An 18,303-nucleotide genomic window follows, 5' to 3' on the forward strand; every position below is an offset into this window, starting at 1 on the left:
TTGCACCAGTAGACTAGATGCAAAATTCGACAGAAGTTATTGAGTTTGAAAAACTTGTAACCTGACTGACGCAGAATTCCGCAAAAAATTAAACCAACGCTTTTTGTCTCATTGCCGCAGCGGTGGTGGCGGGTTGCGTTCTAACTCGTACAGAAGAAAAAACGTCTTGAACCGGACGCACTGTTTATTGAATTATTATATTTTTATATTTTAGAATGACAATAAAAATTAGATGAATTTATTTTATTTATAACGGAGATTGTTATGGTTTAACATTTATGGTTTTGATACTTGTTTCAACCTTTTAATTTATGTAAACAATTAACAGCTTTTACCTCCCAATGTACAATCAGGCATGATATGGACAGAGTATAAAAAATGTTCAAGTTTAAATTTTCTATGATGAATTGCTCTGGTTTGGACTTAGTGTTTTTTATAAGATTATTACGAAGATAATGATCAAGTATAGAGATTATGATTCAGAAAAGTAATAAGTTATCATGAGAGCAATTAATCACAGAAGGTTCTAACTTCAAACATTCTAAATGTTTTGCTGTTATCATGCGAGTGATTGAAAATTTAGAGGGGGTAGGTTGTTATGTTTGCTTAAGGTAACAGGAAGGAAGAGATATGCACCTTTAAAAATAAAATTAGATAAGGAAAAAAAGGGTTTGAACATAAAGATTAAAAAGTTGTGGAACAGGCATTACGGGAGCAATTATCCATAAGAGGGTTAGACTCAAAACACTCCAAATGTTTTGCTCATACATGCAGGTGATTGACCACTGGGTGGGAATTAGTTACTGTTTACTTAATTAAAAGGGGAGGGAGCACAGTTATGCACTAGTATTTCATCTAAATCTACATAATTTATCAATAAATCTTGAATTTCCGCAACCTCTCTTCAGTTTCACCAATGGATCTGGTCTATGGAACGGCGGCGAACGATTGAACTTAAACGAAAACAGAGATTTCATTACAAGTCAATCATCAAATGATACTGTGCAGCAAGCATTACCTCAACGCCGATACAAGTAGCAAGAGACGACACAGCGACAAAATACACTCGACAGCATTCAGTCAACAATCAACATTGACTATTTTCGTATTTTGCCCAACATTTCAACACTACATGGACAGACACCAACATGGGTAAATACATTGAAGTATCATGTAGAACTGAATTCCCTACACAAACTCAAGTTCAGCACATCTCTCAACTGGAAAATGACTGCAAAACCACTGCACACCAAACAGCAACACCATAACAGCTCAAACTGACCACGGAAAACTGCAAAACAAAAGAAGATAAATGACAGAATAATCACATGTACTTCTTAAGAATTAACTAAAGTGCATGTCTGCAGAAGCTATTGAAGAGTATCTCTCAACTGGAAAATGAAAACATTTGAAAGGCAAAGCACAAAAAATATTTAAGTGATGTTTAACTTCAGCTTACAACTGTATCGTAAATGGTTTCAACATTTTGTAGACAACAGTCATTACTAGCAAAACAGAAATAAAAAAAATGACCAAAGATCACTTTCTGACAATTTTCCTCTTTTAAGTTGAAGGGGATTTACTATTCCAATCGCTTACTAACTGAAATAACTTTCCACAGAAGCTGTCTTTATTGGAAGCACGAAGCAAGATGTCACATGCCAAGAACAAAATGTTAACCAACTTGATTAAGCTTACAAGTACTTTATTACCTATCCAGATTTCCTGTTTTCATCACATTTTGGTCTTGCAATAGAGTTAAGACCCTCTTTAAAGACGCATCTTCATGACTTGGCAGCAATCACGTGCACGTGCTACGATGAAGAAGCTCACATAACCAGACTGTTAATAGAAAGATAAAAACTTAATTGTGATCAGAAACAAAGTCATGTGTAATCACAGGGATAAAAAGGAGATCAACGTAATTACTTTTACTGTCCTGAAGTATTCCTGCATGTGACGAAACGTACAACATGCAGCAAGAGACGACAAGACATCATTTTGGGAAAATGTTGCACTGCAGTTTCAGGCCACGTGATCAAATGGAATTACCACGGATAAAATGTAAGCTGTTACCTGTAAATTCACCACACAAATATTTTACATTTTATAACCTCAAAGAATACAAGCACAAGCAGGAATCCCATTTTTATGACGAAAAATGTCGAGAAAGCAAGTACTCTGCATTTTGCAATGGCTAGTTGGCTACGTTCTCGAACATTATCTCGATAAAAAATGGCTTCCACCAAGAACGCAAGAAGAAGGTAGGGTCTACAGGACTAGTATGCGCCCAATAACTGAATATAACTCGTGGCCGCCAGATGTCCTCTTCAGTGCTCCAGGCAGAGCCAGCCCATGATCTGGTCATGAAGTACTACTTCATGATCTGGTTTGTGATTTCACGTCATGTAAAGAAATACTTCCTGGATAAAAATAACACGGAAAAGAAATAGATGTATTGAAACAAATAAATGCCAATAAACTTTGATATTTCGGAAATTATGACTGGAATCGAACGGCGGGAAGACACTTATGAACAGATGATGAAATGGCAACTAGATGAAACATCAAAATTGTCGACGTTTTTGTTTTTCAAAATAGATATCATTGCAGTATACGATTTGTAGAGTGGAATTATTGGAAAACATATGTTTAGAAAATAGGTTATCGTAAGAGTGAATTATTGAATTATAGAATCAATAAAATGAAAAAAAGGAGCGAGAAAAAGTGATGGAATGAGGAGACAAAGGAGGAATAATAACATTGATATAGAATATCCGACAGCAAAAACCGGAAGATAAAATTTGAATTGTAGAACATAATAAGTTTTTTTTTTTTTTTTGTTTTTAATAACACTTGGTTTGATGTAATGAAGAGAAATCACTGGGTTGGGCTTCCGCTGCCGCCGCCGCCGCCTGTGGTGCTCACTACGGCCGCTGGTGATAAGGTCGACAAGAGACAAGAACCGACCTGATGGCTTATAGATCCCAATCGGGACGTTCGAGGCTCGATTTCTAGCGACATTTGATACAGATCTTCATCGTCAACTAGATTGTTGACATCCAACAAATAGCTGTTGACTTTGGAAGAGTGCTCGATCTTGTAGCTAGTCGATTGGAAGTGCCTTATTTCACGGATGACATGAGCCACCTATATTTGTTTTCAATGGGCAGCGTTTAGCCATCAAGCCATTTAAAGCAAACGTCAACCAAAACGAAATTTAATCACCATTCTCATTTTGGAGAAGTTGAGCAAGCCGTCCTCTGTGAAATCGGGAGTACCTTCCTCGATGAACGACAAGTCGGTCAGGTACATGCCAAGATAAGGGATACACGGTGGATCGCAACGATGCAAAGCATCGCGAAGGTTTCGAAATCTCCCGTCCGTCGAGACGATACTTTGAAGTTTGTCAATCGTCTGTCTCGTCTGTGAATTGTGAAAAGAAAGATAATCGAGTTAACACTTTTTCTCAGTAGTAGAAGTCAGATAGAGGACGAACCGTTTTGGAAAGTTTCTCCCAGGTTTTCTTGAGCCGAAATACGCCGCTGTTGGTGAACGCGGAACAAATTTGAAGTACTCCGTTGCTGTCATTTTTTAAAAATCATCAAAATAATTAATCCTTTTTCAAGACTATGATTTATTAAATAATTACAAGTTGTGAAGACAACGGCAAATGTCGGCTACAGCTGTCCATTTTTCAATCACAGCGATACGGGCGGCTAAATTCGGCCGGCGGATAACTTCCGACGCTACCAATCGCGAAACCTGTTGGACATTTAAGTAACCTCTTGAAAACACTGGGCCACAACAATCATTTGAGTCGACACAGAGTATTGTATATATATACCTCGTTGAAACGTTTAGTAATTAGAATGATATGAGGGGCTCTGAAAAGCTTGTCCGGCTTCATCCACGCCTGACCCAACAACTCTCTGAGGAAATGAAAGCGAAATCAAATTTCCGTTCTGCCAAAAACAACAAAAGAGAAACAAACTTACTCGCTCTTGATGGACGCTAAAATGGCATGATCCAGAACGGTCATTTGTTCGGCAATCTCTAGAGCTGAGAGCGTTTCTATGTTTTCACGACTTTGAATCTGAAAAGAAAAGAAATGAGAATAATCATCAAAATTATAATTTAAACTGAGTTGATTAAATTACCACAGGTTGAGCTAACAAGATGCCGAGATCGATCTTTGTGTGCGATGGATCGTCTCTAGTGAGCAACTGCAAAAGTTGGGAGGCGGCCTTGTGCTCGGCCGGCAGCAATTGGGGCGAAGAGAGGACATCCTCCAAGAATTCAATCGTCAGGTTCTTGAGTCGTAGATCGCCGGATGTGGATGACTCGAAATCGTCTCGATGCTTGGAGATCCAGTGGCGCAAGACGCTTAATACGCGCATAGTAGCCGCTGAAGACATGATGCTTTCCTTCCGGTCACGAAAAACTTGACCTCCGGTTCCTGGGCCGCTGCCCCCACCGGTTCCACTTTCGCTACTGGACGGTTGCTGCTGGACGGCCCCGCCGAAACTACCACGAGGATCGCTAGACGGCAAGTTGATGCTGCAATAAGTCTGAGACCTTGTTCCTCCGGCGCCCACTGAACCACCCCCTAAAATGCTTCCGGGGCCCGTCCGTGATGGGCCAGTTGGCAGGGAATAATCGCGCGGATTACTTGATCCTGCCGTGGCGACGGCGAATGCCGCTGCAGCTGACGAGGTACTACTCCTGTAAAAATGATCAAAATCGACATTTAACAAATAACTGGATCGTGACACGTTTGATTCATTCAGTAATAATTACCTGCGCTGTGATTGGCGATGAGAGGTGACGACGACTCCAGCGCCGACTCTGATGGAGTCAAACTGAGTCGAGTAGGAGGTGGACTGACGGGCGGATGAAGTTACAGTGGACGTAGTTCCGTCACCATAGCGACTGCCAGCCCCGTAGTAACTGCTACCGATGCTGACACGTTGCTGTTGCGACGGATGAGGCGGATGCTGGCCGGCAGAGCTGCCACTACGGCCACTACCGACGCCGCTATAACCAGACGATTGGGTGCCCGGTCTAGGCTCTGACATCAGCAGATCGTCCATCACTTCCATATCCAGCGATGGTCCCGTTATCTGTTCAATTGAATTGAAAAGTTCTGATTAAGATGATGCAAACAACTATTTTAAATAAAACAAATCAACCATGGATTCTCTTCTGGAGATGGTGGCCTGATGGGTGGAGGTTGTGAACGATGGCACAGGATGGGGTGTGACAGTAGTCGGGATTTCCAGTTGATATTCGTGACTGGTTTTCGATCCTTGGTGATCCGAAACCGAGACAACATGGGTAGATGCTATTGTTGTTTGATTTCCCTCGTTGGAACCGCTGACACTGAAGGATGTCAGTGTTTGCGTACTACTGCTGAGGGCAACCAGCGTCGATGTGGAGCTACTGCAATTATTTTCTAAATCCGGCACAAATAAAAACAAATAAAGGGTTGGAAAGAATTCTCAAACCGACTGCGCTTTGGCTTACCGGAAAGAGTTTCAGCGCTGGATGACAATTCCATGCCTTTATTGGGGATCGTCAAGTGTTGTTGTTTGATGCGCTCCTTGATGCCTTGAATTCCTTGGCTTGGGCCGGTATTTGCAGCGGATTTCTCCGTTTCGGCCTCTTCCTCATTAGGCGTTTCACGGATTTCGACTCCGTCGAAACGGCTTCCACGACGGCTGACGGAGACGTCGCCAACGGAAGGACGGCTACTCCATTGATTGCTTCCGCGCGGGCTGGTGAACGGGCTGTTGCGCGGACTGGCTTTCGGACTTCCTATTATATTCAATTTGATTTCATTTTCCTGGAAAAAAAAAATAAAGGAATCAAAAAAGAATAGGAAAACAAAATACCTGAGACGGCGCTTCCGCCGCTAATACGCCTGGCGGGCGATCCGAGAACACTCTTGTACGTCGGATAGAGGACGCTCTGATCCAGTTGGCAAGGCACGCCTCCGAATTCAATTGAACTGTGGAAATATAGTACCCCAAGGATTTTTTTTATTTTTATTCAAACGCCTATTGATTTGACCATTTCCTTTTTTCTTTTGTTTCTTCTTCCTTCTACATCTTTTTGCTTTTAAAAAAATAAAAATTGGATGAAACCGCAAACCTAATGGAGCAACGGGCGTTGTCGTGCTGCGCAGGCTCGACCGTCGACGAAGCGTAAAAGACTTTCTTGAGAGCGTCGAGGACGGTGACGCCGTCGGTGAAAACGCGATAAGTCAGCAGGAAAGTGTTGAGGAAATCGATGGAGAGGAAGCGCAAGTCCGTAAGACGTTCCAGCAGCCTTTCCGGTGTGGCGTAGCGAATTTGCGGCACCTGCGGAGCAACGAGGGTCAATCAGGTCAGACCGAGGAAGAAATAATAATTAAAAAAAGAACAATTTGGTCGTTTGGAATCAATTTGAAAATTCTGGCCAATATACAACGACGAATGTTTTCTTTATTTGTGTTCAACTCTTTTCAACTAGGTGATATTAATAATGTTTTCTCTCTATGTTTCGGGTTGCTATAGTTACTGTTTCATGTATAGACTAACAAGGGAACGTCAAAGGGCGTATACACATCACAACAAAAGGACTGCTGATGGGCCTTTGGTAAATATACGTCAACAATTAACGATATTGCCAATGATGACAAATAACGACTACTACGTGTGGGGGGTGAGGGGGTTGAGAATCGAGATGCGCCGTCAAGATAAAAGCGTAATCGATTGTTATTTAGATTTTTTTTTGTTTTTTTAACGGCAATCCTCTTTCAATTAACTACGGATCCTACGGCTCTAGGGGACTGACTTTGCACGAGTTGAGGGTGCGGCTGAATCGAATGTCGATGTCGTCGTTGAAGAGACGCGGGTCGTTGCGCACCGAGTGCGGATGAGTCACGGACGAGGCGTCCGAGATGGAACTGTGCACAAAGTCGTTGAAATGGACGTTGTCGATACACTGCCGGAGACATGAATAAAAAAGAAAACAAATCAAAAATAATCACAAAAAAAAGAGAAGAAATAAATGTTGTACGAATTTCAGCAATTGTATACCTGACTAATGTCGGAGATCCAGGCCGCTTTGTCCTGCATTGACGGTGCCACCAGGTGAACGACTTTGCCGGGTCCGTTGCCCGACTTGTTTTCGACAATCAACTGGAAATCAAGTCCGTGATAGTTTGTGCCGGAATGCTGTTGACGTGAAGACCTATCCGCCGTGGCGCTGCTGTCACTCATCTCGCTCGACGTCTGACTCGACGTCGAGCAAAGACTCTCTGAACGGACACAACAGATCAATACGTCATCACCACGACCAGTTGTATCAAAATACAAAAAGCCTATCCCCCGTTTTGTATTTGATGATCAAACAAGTTTGATTGTGTCAATATTGAATAATAATTTCGATACCGTCATCGTCGTCGCAGCTACTCGTTTCGGTCGGGTCCTCAATCAAAGTGGCGTCCACAAAAGGAATCTTTCCGATTTCCGGCAAAAGGTGTAGCTTTCCGTCCGACGTCCTGAACGACACGCCAACGAGACAAACAAAAAAAAAAACCCAAAAAATAAAAAGTTGCAATCAAAAAGACCAAAGAAGAGCTCGAGACAAAACACTTTGAGGACAAGTGGGATCCAGGATTGAAAATTGAATTGAACCTCGTGGCGATAATGAGCGTGTTGGAAAAGAGGAAGCACTGGCGGACTTCTCCGCGTTCGCCGCCCACTCCCGTGCCGACGCTTCCCCTCCGGCTGGACAGACTGAGGCGGCCCTTTTGAGAGCGGGCCTTCTCTTTGACGATGTGCAGCAAACTCCCCTGACGGACAAAGACTTGAGTGACGTCCATCAAGATGTCACAGCCCTCGACAATCATCCGCTCGATGGCCAAACATTTGCGAATGTTCTCCGTCTCGCTGACCTGGGTAGATCGCAATCAGGATCGATTATTAAAAATTGAATTTCCCGCCTTGTTGTGTCTTTCCACCAATCGGCCCAACCGCCTCCAATGGAATCGACTTGGCATCCAACGTACTTCGTCGTGCATTTGGCGAGAGAGGTGCTCGAGCTGGACGCGGGCGTTCTCCAGACTGCGGCGCTCGACGTGCTCGTGCGGCGTGTGGGCCAGGATTTCGTGCAGCGTGATAATGTAACGCGGGATCTGATGCATGGGATAAGTGAGGAAGGTTTCGAGAGATCGACCTTTGCAGGCAGAGTGCTCCTCGAGCCGTGAAAGGACGCTGGAGAACTGCGGATTCTGTTTGCACTCGGTCAGGATCTGCAGCGAGAAGTGGTGGTTGCGGACGTATTCCTGGTAGATGTTGAGCATCGGCAGGAGGACGTCGAACAAATCACCTGCAATTTTTTTTTATTTTTTTTTTTCACGTGGCAGAAAACAAGAGTCATTGAAACTGTATACATCAAAGAAACCACTAGGATCCCCCACTTTCACCTGTTATATTCTTAGCTCTTGTTACATGTCAAAAGGAATCGAGCGAGATATTATTGGCTGTATATAGGGGATTAACAAGGCAGCACATTCCTAGTGATCAACTTGAGACTCAGGGAAGATCCTTATTTGCAAAGTGAATCGCATCCCCCTCGTCTCGCTGATAATTGGCTTCAACAAAAGTTGTGAAAGGATCATTACCGAGAACCAGAGTGGGCCAGTTATTCATGCGAGCTTGTAGACCTTTGTAGAAAATCTGGTGGAGAAAGAGGATCGTTTCAGAGTTGAGGAAGATGGAGCTGATATCCTCGTGAGAACACGGCGGCCTATTACGTACAAGCAAAATGATTAAAAGAATAGTCGGGGGGTTTTCCGGGGACCCAAATAATAGTTTAGCGCGGAATTATTTTTCTAAATTACTTTTTGGAGCTGGCTGCCATTTTGAAGGGTCGATAGAAACGGGCCACAAGGATCTCTAATTGCTGGACGTTCTCCTCCTCGTCTTCCAGCATTCGGAACACCAAACTGTTGTCAATCAATCAAATGATGTAGGAAAATCCGTGACGGCTGCACGGTACCCACTGGGACTCATTTGAATAAAATTACCTGTTCCTCTTGCGCATGCTCTCGGCGTGGGGCGATTTAATGTATTCCTCGACGATGACTTTCCATCGGTGGCGGCACAGCCAGCCGCGGAAGAAGCCTTGAACTTTGCGGATTTTCTTGAGATCGTCCAGTTCGACATTTCCAGCGGATCCGATTCCGCTCTGCGATCCTCCGTCGGCTCCCTGTCGGTGGCTTCCGAGTCCCATTCCGACGCCGCCAGAGGATCCGATGCCACCCGTGGCTCCGCCAATGCCTCCGCTGCCTCCGGCGGCGCTGGGTGTTAAACGCCACTCCTTTTTGAGCGTGCACAACTGCTTAGACATGTTCCAATATAGTCAAACGTCAATATCATACAGCATGCGGTTACTACACACTACTAGGAAAAAGCGGGAGCGCGGTATGGGGGGATTACGTGTGCTTCCATTCGTTCTAATTGGTTATATCAAAGTGTCCCCTGGCTACCACGAAATGTGAAAGACGCGTCACATCTTCCGCCGGACGTCTATCTACGTCCAACAAAGTTGCAGACGGCAGCAGCAGCGACACTGTTGCTACTGTGTGTTGATAGGCTTGAAACTCGACGCCCTGCCGACATGATGAAACAGCAGCGTCTAGGATTTCCTTGCTCCTTGCTGCTGCTGCAGTTTATAGAACAAAGACGACTTGATTTGAATCCGCTGCTCAGGGGACGGAAGAAGAGGGGAGGAGGTTCGCTAGTTGATCCGCTCCTGGTCCGGATCGTTGCCAAAGTGGCGCAATCGACGCATCTATACTATAGACTGCACAGCAGTATAGATTCTCCCGATGTGTGTGTGTATACACACACACACACACCGTCAAAGTGCGTGTTGTGTGTGTGCATACAAGACAAGAGTTGTGAGCCTTCGTTTCAATTTTTCAAGGGCCCTGCGGAGTATACAGTATATGCGACATGCGAGTCCCGTTTCTTCCCTTATTGACAATCCCGTCTCATCAAGAGTGGCCCATTATGTCTAGGATTACCGGAATAAATCAGGATCTCTCTCTCTCTCTCTGCTACTGCTACTGCTGCAGAACAGCCAACACAAATATCTCGAGACCGCAAAGATATTTATCCATCCATCCATCTCCTTTTGCCATCCGGCATTCTTGCCTCGGCTGGCTTAAGTTCAAGCCTCTCTATACCTTCTTCTATTGATGTACACATCAGTTGCATCCTCCTCCTCCTCCTCCCATATTGATTCTCAGACACACACACGTCGTAGATCTAGTGCGGTTTTATAGACGGCAGCAACGGCACTTGATTATCTTCGACACATTTCCTTTTTCCGGCCAACGCGCTGCTCCTCAACCCCCTTCAAAAAATGATAGACGGAACCTTGGTGGCTGTCATCAATATCAATCAAGACTGGTGGTGGTGTGGGGACGTGTCTGGGAAGCAGATTGAAGTGTGAATTTGATTAAGATCTACTACTTATCTCTAAATGACGAGCGGTGCTGGCTGCTGCTGTAATATGTAAAACGCATTTGATGGGAGCAGGAAGGAAGGAAGGAGTGTGGACTGTTGCTCTGTTGTTTACGATTCACGAGTTGTCGTGACGCGTAGCCGGGCGTAAACGATGTCATTCGGGCAACGAGCTCATTAATATGGATGCCAGGAGGGGATAGGATCGGATTTGATAGGTAGAAAATCTAAACGTGATGTGTGTGTGTGCAAAAGCTTATGGGCCTCCACCTCACCTACATGGATGGATAAAGGGCCATCAGGCTGCTGGACCCCTAGCGGGTCGTCGAGTGTTGCCCGTTGATGTGTAATTCATTAAGTCGTTTCAAGGGGGGGCTTAATGCACTACTCACTTGACAGCGACTAAATCTAGACACAACGTGTACAGGCTCGCGTAATCTCATCGCGGCGACGATGAATGGGATGATGAGTCTACAAGCAGGCAGGTGCGACAGTCTATAGCTAGCAGGTGTCAAATGATAGGTACTACCTCCGTTCTGAGTTGTTTGATTTCATCCGTCAATTCCTCGCACTGGCGCGTGTACTGCCACTTGGCCGTCTTCTCGCTCTCCACAATCTGCAGCAGGTGCAAATGCTTCTGTTCCAGCTCTTCCTTCTGCGCCAGGAGCTTGTTGAAACTGACAATCGAAAAAAAAAAAAAACTTTTTCTTTTCAACACACAAACAGACGAAATGTTTCAAACCCAAATTGACTTGTTTAATTTTTACCTGGCTTGTTTGACGGCCTGGATCCAGGCTTTGCAATCGCTTTCCGATTCCGCTCGTAGCTCGTAGGACCGTTGGTTATCCCTGCGGAAGGTGATGGCGAAGCAATACTGATGAAACAAACAAAAAAATGAAATGAAATATTTAGTTTGATGGCCGGGTGAAATATTCAGTCGTTATATAACCACCACCACTCAGGATCGAGTATGTATTAAGCTATCCATAAGTTAGCATGGGGAGGGTTTTTCTAGAGAAACTTGAAAAACTAAATGAAATAATCAAAAAGCCCGAAATACGGTTTGCTAGATCTAATTGCTCTTCTCTATACATCAGACGGAAGGGAGCGCGCGCGCTTTTTGAAAGTTGTGAATAATTTCTCTCTCAAGTGTTTGGCAACTTTGCAACTAGTGCATCACCGTCGGTGCTCTCTATATAGATCTCTCTCTATATACCTCTAGACGTGTGTGTATACATAGTATATACAGCACTGGCACTCGCACAGTGGCACACACACACACGTTATCTAGGAGAGAGTTTTGCTTCATTGATGTGTTTGGTTAATGCTCGGCGTGGCACTATTTGTCGGTTTGTTTCTTCTGTATATAACCTTCGCCGGGCGCTCATAACACCGTCTCTTTTTCTCTTCTCCTAATGGAGTAATGGATCACGTGACTCGGATCCTTCTGTACACACATAAAAGGATCCCGAGAAGAAGAAGGCACTGCTCTCTCTCTGTGATACATTGTACACACACACGCGTGTGTGTGTGCCGTTGCTCCTTGGGCGTGGGGCACGGCCAAAGCCCCGGGATTTTCACTGTCGTTACGTTATCACCATCGAGCAGCTGAGGAGGAGCAGCAGAAGCATCCAGGAGAGCAGCTCCCGTATCTATCTTTTTTGGTTCCTTGATGGATTCCTTGGAAGGAAAACACACGTCGTCCTCTCTCCATCGTCCCAATTTGATTAATAACCGCGTGAATCACGAGAGTCCGCCTCCTTTCATATACATATATCTAAATGCAGTTGCGGTGAGAAAAGTGAAAAGGCAACTCTTGTCTGGCCGATTATTACGACACGGCCCTCCACAGTATACATGTATAGGTGACGCTGCGCAAGTGTAAATGTGAGGAATTGATAGAAAAGGCTCTCTTTAATGCTATATTGATTTGTCTGCCTTCTTTCTTCTTCTTCTCTTTTTCCCATCGTCTCACGCACACACACAAAGTCCTCCACCAGACCGTATGAATTTTTCATCTTTCTGATGTCTTTTTTTTTTAGTTTCCTTCTGAATTTAACAAACAAAAAAATCCGCCAGTAGACAGAAACAACTTTCTTTCCCTTTCTCAAGTTTTCTTTGTTTCTTCTGGAAATACAAAATTCAGGATATGTGTGTGTGTGCATTTCCAGTGTGTCAGGATGATATGTCCGACTCCTGTCGGGGCTCCTGGGTTTCTTCTTCTCTCAACTTTCGGCCAACGTACCGAAATTCCTTATGTTTCTTGGCTAAGCTCTTGGGTGGTGCTCCATTGCTTATGCCTAGCAGAACACACAAGTCAGGATGGTAAGTATCGATTTTGATAGTCGAGCGACATACACAGCACAAAACAGACGGTGGCGGTTTGTTGTCTGACTGCTGCTGGACCATCTATATGTATGCATGTAGTTGTTGCGTTTGGATAGGGAAGGGTGTTCGATTGTGTGTGGCGTTTCGTCGTCTATATACCGACCGTCGAGTCTTTTATATAGTTCACTCTTTCCTTTCGGCCATTTAGGCCATAGCTCTGCTGGCCTTCTCCCATGTTTGTTGATTGAATGTTCCTTATTCAACGGTACCGTGCCCTATTATGTGTGTGTGTTCCACCACCCGCTCTGTCACGGCCGGCCAAACTGTTGGGGTCGATCGGTGTCGATCAATCAAGCCACGGCTGATTGCCAAGCGCAAGAAGAATAACAAAAACACAGCCCGACCGACCTAACAGCAGTAGTAATAGTAGTACATATCCTAATTCGACCTAATCAATTAAGTTTCGAAATTTCGCGCCGCTGCTGCCGCTGCTCCGACGTCAACGGGAAGCCGAAAATTGGGAGGTGCTGCGCTAGAATTTATAGACAGACAGACAGACAGACACAAGTGCACACAAGTCTGAAAGGGCATGTCAAGAGGAAACAAAAGAGAGTCGAAGCTGCTGCTGCCCCTGCCTCCCTGGACGGAAGCAAATATAAAACAAAAAAAGGGGAGCGATCGATTCAATCGATCCTACTATATAGATATATCGAGCCAGAGAGAGTATATACAGGACCATCCAAGGTCCCGTCTCTATTTCGTAACGCTCGTTACGTGACAAACCCCGAAAAGGCAAAGACAATCATGAATAAAATAAGGCCCATGGTATAGTCCCCCGCACTCAAAGCTTAATGAACTAGAGGATAATGATGTCCCCCCTACCACCCCATCACAAGAAATCGATCCTACTTCCCAGCTGTTGCGTATTTCTGAATTTTTCTAGGATCGAAATTGTCAACATTTCGAATTTTTCAATCAAGTGTCTCTCACCTGTTTCTCGATGCTGCTGCCACTTCCGCCGACACTTCCGCCACCACCTCCTCCACCGCCGACTCCGCTACTTCCGTGATGGTATTTGCCGCCTCCTCCAGTCTTACCACCCGATCCCTGATTGGACTGGTGCTGATTGACCTGTTGGTGTCCAGCCGCCGAAACCGAAATGACCCGGTCGCAATAGCTCCCCTCCAAGAAGATGACACCGGATGGCCGACTCGAAGATTCCGCCTCCCAGTAGAACAGGACATTCTACATATGTTTCGTGGAGAAAATAAATAATCAACATTGTTAATAGAGTCTCCTCCTTTCTCTTGGCCGATGGACAGAGGGAAATCTAAGCGACTCCAATTCTAGATTAGCTATTGTGTGGTCTAAATAGCTACTGTACATAACATGTATAAACATACGACGGCGTCCGTCTACATATTCAAAAGCGCCGTTATATTATAAATACACCCATGTGATCCACGGCGTATATTCAACGGTTAGACAGCCGACTCTCTCTCTCCGGAAGAGGCCCTATATACTCACTGATAAAAGGCAATCTGTCAACAGCTCCAAAAGCCGATATGTTTTTATTATTATTATTTTCTTTTCTTTTCTGTATGTAGTAGTAGTGCACACGTCTCCTGCGCCAGCCTACTACACTAGGAGCCAAAGAATAAGGGGCGAATAATAAAAAGCGACGACGACTATATACTACTATGTTGTGTAGTACTACTATCCTAGCCTCCTTCGTCAGCCCCGAAATGAGGCATTCATCAAAGTCTTGTATTGTTGCGGATGATCCTTCCTCTCTTTTTTTCGCCATCCCCCCCAGCTCATCGAGTGTATGTGCTCCTTCTTTTGAAAAACTCGTAAAACCTTTCCTTCATGATTCCTATTCTCTATCTATTTGCTAGACGGCCAATCGAGACGTGTGTAATCGGCTTGTAAAAAGGAAAGCACGGGGAGGGGCACCGTGCAGACAGCCATGGATTTGCATACAACTTGCTATAGCAGCTATGTGTGTGTGCTGATGGCTCCTGATGCAGCAGACCAACAGTCTAAAGAGGGAGCACAGCTCTCTCTCTATAGGAGTAGCCAGGACACACACAGCTAGGGGAGCTCACAGCACATCAGGCGCAATCAATAGTTTTCCCTTTCTCGTTCGCCAGCTCTCTCTAACTCCCGCGATCCTTGCTGGCCGTTTTTCTGCACTGTGTTATCGCTCGCAACTGAACACAATATCTCTGGCTCTATAGACGGCCACCTCTCATTAGCTTGTGTATACAGCGGCCGACAGCCAATCTATGCAGAAAAATCAAGTGCTGAGTGTGATATTTTATATGCAAGACGTCTGGGACGACTATTCGTAAAAGCGCAATCAATTTAATTCTATGAAATCTTGCAGTCGAATTTTATATAGCTTGCGGGAACTTATTGACCCGCAAAACCGACCGCCAACGTACATATAAAACTGCAGACACGCCACTGTTTATATTACATATACCGTGGTGCATTTTTAAAAAGAAGAGAGAGAGAGTAAAAAAAGAAGGCTAAATAGACTGCCGGAGTGGGCAACTTTTGGCAGAAAAGGTGGTATAGAGTATAGTATACGCGCGCGATGTAGAGCTATAAATCATCCAACTGTTGTGGCTTTTGCGGCCGGCGGCTTCCCCCCCTCTTCCTTCTATTACGCATCATATAAGTGAACTAACTCAATCAAGGAGCCCACCAGCTATACATAGAGTACACACATACACTGTCTATTTAGACTGTAGAGCATTTAGACAAGCCTCAAGTCTGAGGGACAGTAGAGCGCATCATTTCAATTAATTTCGTTAAGAGTTGCACGATCGTGACGGGTGCTGGTGGGTGGCGCCATCATCAGGTTATCAGTTCTTTAATAATGAATAGCCTTCGAGGCATACTGCACTGTTGCTTCTGCATGCAACAACACAACTATTCTCTTAATTTTTTGGGGGGGAAGGTTGTCCATCTATTGTATCAATTATGTAACGAAATTACATCTTTGAAATGGCCGCGCAAAAATAGCCCCCGGGGAGCACCGAAAAAGGGACACTCCTTTTGTCTGGTGGAGTGATGCGATTACAGAGTCCTGACGATGTGGTTATATACGTACCACGCACATAGTCTAAAGATTACACGGCCATGTACAGTTATTACCGGGAATCGTATACAGGTGGCGGTAAGGAAAGATCAAGAAAGAATGAAGAAGAGGATTATAACTAGGCCAACTTATCTAATAGTTCTAAAGACCCTTTTTTTTTCAGCGCTACATAGACACTATAGAGAAAAGGAGACAGATGAATCGTTTCCCACCTGATAGAGAGTGAACCACCTCAGCTGCCACTTTGAGCCGTCCGATGTCCGCTTGTAGAGGGCGCCGGCGATGGTGGCGTCGTAGCGGGCCCGTTCTCCCAACGTGTGTAACTGCACCTGTTCCCCAAATTTGGTGTCCAATTAGATATAACCGGCCAAAACTCTACAACAATTTTTTTGATCGGATTTTGAATTTGATATACCTCGTTGACCCGGGACGGATTAAAAATTAGTTCTTGAGGCCGTCAGGCCGTTCTTGAGGCCGTTAGGCCGTACAATTGGCCGTCAGGCCATAATGTGATCATACACATTTATTTGTATTCTCACTTTGTTGTGGGATACGCTTTGCTGCCATCTATAGTGAAGGGTATCCATATGCCTCGCTATAGAAATGACAGCAAAGCGTATCCCACAAATATAAATGAATGTGATATCATCACATTATCAAACACTTGTCAAACACGCTTTCCTATATGAAAGCAAAGCGTATCCCACAGAAAAACATGTTGTTAACAAGAATTAAAGAATAAAAAATGCAATACCTCGTTGACCCGAACGGGACGTTGCATCTTCGGGCTGAACATGACGCTGGCGGCTGGCGACCACACCACAATCGCAGAGATTTTAATCCAAAAATCAGAAAAAGATCAACCACTGTTTTTGTTTGGAACGAAAAAATAAAAATAAGGAGCAAAGAACAAGTGCGATAAAAACTAGGACACTGTTGTTCAGCTGGGCAAGGAGGGAGATGGGCAGGAGCGGCGATGAGGAGCGGCACTGGCGGGTGCGCTACAAGTGCCCGCGTTCGTGCCACCTGTGGCTGTATTTGATACACCTCCTGCCAGGAGCCACTGCAGTGCCAACCCCTACTGGAGGGGAGGCGACTCGGCAAGGAGCTAGGAGCTTTTCTTTCTTCCACTAGGAGCCGAAATCCTCACCAAAACCAGCCAGGGGTATAAGGCGGCAAGCAGCTAACTGGCAACAAGTATTCTTTTTTCTTTCTTTCTTTCTTTCCTTTTCCTGCTTGTGTCCCCGCAACGGTTAGGAGCTAGGAGCACAGCTGAACTCGGGAGAGCAGCTAGCTATAGCTACCGCTAGCTAGCTACTCGCCTTTCTCTCTCTCTCTCACTCACGTTCTCTCTCTCTCTCTGTGGCTCTCTCTCTCAGTCAGCTGTGCGTCGACTCCGAAAACCCAATACGCGGGACCAACTTTCAGGAGCACAGATCTTGTGAGCTCCACCTCTTTTTTCTCTCTCTCTCTCTCTCTCTCTGTGTCCATGTTAGCTACAAGGTTCCTCCACCATTTCTGCGATGCTCTTGTTATTGTTATTGTTGTATGTCTCCTGATGTCGATAATAGTCTCTGCCCGCTCCATTTTGGACCAAAAGATGGAGGACCTAGAAAGAGAGAGAAGGAGGAGGGAGGGACGAAGAGGGGAGGGGATATTTTTCATCATTTATTGTTACCTAATACTCGGGAGGAGCGGTGATGCATGAGAGAGGGAATACCTTTGATCATTTGGATGCGCACCGCCTATAGCGGCTAAATAGACTTTCCTGGGCTCATGTGACTCGCAAGAAAATTGGGAGAGAGAGAGGGGGGGGGGAAGACTCTCATCCCATTGATGATGATTTATTCATTTCTCCGCAATTTCGGTGGGGCCGGACGATTGGACACAATCGATGACGGAATACTTTTGACAGCCGTACTACCCCGCTCTTTCTTCCTATTCATCTGTGTCCAGGGAAGAGAAAAAATAAAATAAAAAGGGAGATATTTCTAAATATATACCTGTGTGTGTGTGTGTACCAGACCTTGTCTCCCTACAGCCGTGCCAAGTACAGAGAGGTCTGTCATCTCAGACGCAGACGCAACGGGAGATCGATGATGACCTCCCGGAGACTTTTGCGTTGCTCCTTGCTACCTTACATTTCTTCCCTTCTCCCCCACCCCCCCCCCCCCCCCACCCTTCTCCTTCTCCCTTCGCTCCTTTTAACAAATATACCTGCGCGGAGCGGTTGCTGCGGTTACATACCGACTGCTGCAGAGCCGGGCCAAAGCGCTGGCTATCCATAATACACCACCCATAGAATAAAACAAAAGACCACTGGTACTACTAAGATGGACCGACCAG

The 18,303-nt window shown here is 45.0% G+C and overlaps 1 protein-coding gene and 1 long non-coding RNA gene across 7 annotated transcripts; both read right to left on the reverse strand.

The window, feature by feature from the left end:
• Positions 1-257: 257 nt before the first annotated feature.
• Positions 258-2,217, reverse strand: LOC124200207. Of its 3 annotated transcripts, none has more exons than XR_006877190.1 (5): positions 2,077-2,216; positions 1,713-1,842; positions 1,193-1,291; positions 1,019-1,128; positions 258-953 (listed from the first exon to the last, which is right to left on the reverse strand). It is a non-coding gene; the product is annotated as an uncharacterized LOC124200207 (long non-coding RNA). The 3 variants fall into 3 exon arrangements; XR_006877189.1 differs by having other exon boundaries at positions 1,930-2,216; XR_006877191.1 differs by having other exon boundaries at positions 1,019-1,291; positions 2,077-2,217.
• A 217-nt stretch (positions 2,218-2,434) lies between these two features.
• LOC124200205 (ras-specific guanine nucleotide-releasing factor 2-like) lies at positions 2,435-18,117 on the reverse strand. Of its 4 annotated transcripts, XM_046596363.1 has the most exons (27): positions 17,984-18,117; positions 17,678-17,903; positions 16,712-17,566; positions 16,170-16,286; positions 13,839-14,093; positions 11,288-11,394; positions 11,050-11,197; positions 9,077-9,390; positions 8,891-8,995; positions 8,672-8,796; positions 8,057-8,376; positions 7,683-7,942; positions 7,437-7,546; positions 7,083-7,303; positions 6,838-6,987; positions 6,154-6,362; positions 5,895-6,010; positions 5,527-5,817; positions 5,193-5,455; positions 4,801-5,123; positions 4,161-4,725; positions 3,999-4,096; positions 3,848-3,932; positions 3,653-3,765; positions 3,500-3,584; positions 3,229-3,426; positions 2,435-3,150 (listed from the first exon to the last, which is right to left on the reverse strand). In XM_046596363.1, exons 3-27 carry the CDS (start codon positions 16,751-16,753, stop codon positions 2,881-2,883), a joined length of 4,890 nt encoding a protein of 1,629 aa, XP_046452319.1. In that variant the 5' UTR covers positions 16,754-17,566; positions 17,678-17,903; positions 17,984-18,117; the 3' UTR covers positions 2,435-2,880. The 4 variants fall into 4 exon arrangements, with proteins under 4 accessions (XP_046452319.1, XP_046452321.1, XP_046452320.1 ...); XM_046596365.1 differs by having other exon boundaries at positions 9,077-9,369; positions 17,678-18,111; XM_046596364.1 differs by having other exon boundaries at positions 9,077-9,387; positions 17,678-18,111.
• Positions 18,118-18,303: the final 186 nt, after the last annotated feature.

Source organism: Daphnia pulex, chromosome 8 (assembly GCF_021134715.1).
Source record: "Daphnia pulex isolate KAP4 chromosome 8, ASM2113471v1".
In the NCBI taxonomy this organism is placed as follows: domain Eukaryota; kingdom Metazoa; phylum Arthropoda; class Branchiopoda; order Diplostraca; family Daphniidae; genus Daphnia; species Daphnia pulex.

Coding starts and splice junctions, on each gene's coding strand:
- LOC124200205 (XM_046596363.1), bottom strand. CDS start 16,753: ATGTTCAGCCCGAAGATGCAACGTCCCGTTCGGGTCAACGAG. Junction 8,996..9,076: donor AGCATGCGCAAGAGGAACAG/GTAATTTTATTC, acceptor GATTGACAACAG/TTTGGTGTTCCGAATGCTGG. Junction 3,151..3,228: donor ACTTCTCCAAAATGAGAATG/GTGATTAAATTT, acceptor AAACAAATATAG/GTGGCTCATGTCATCCGTGA.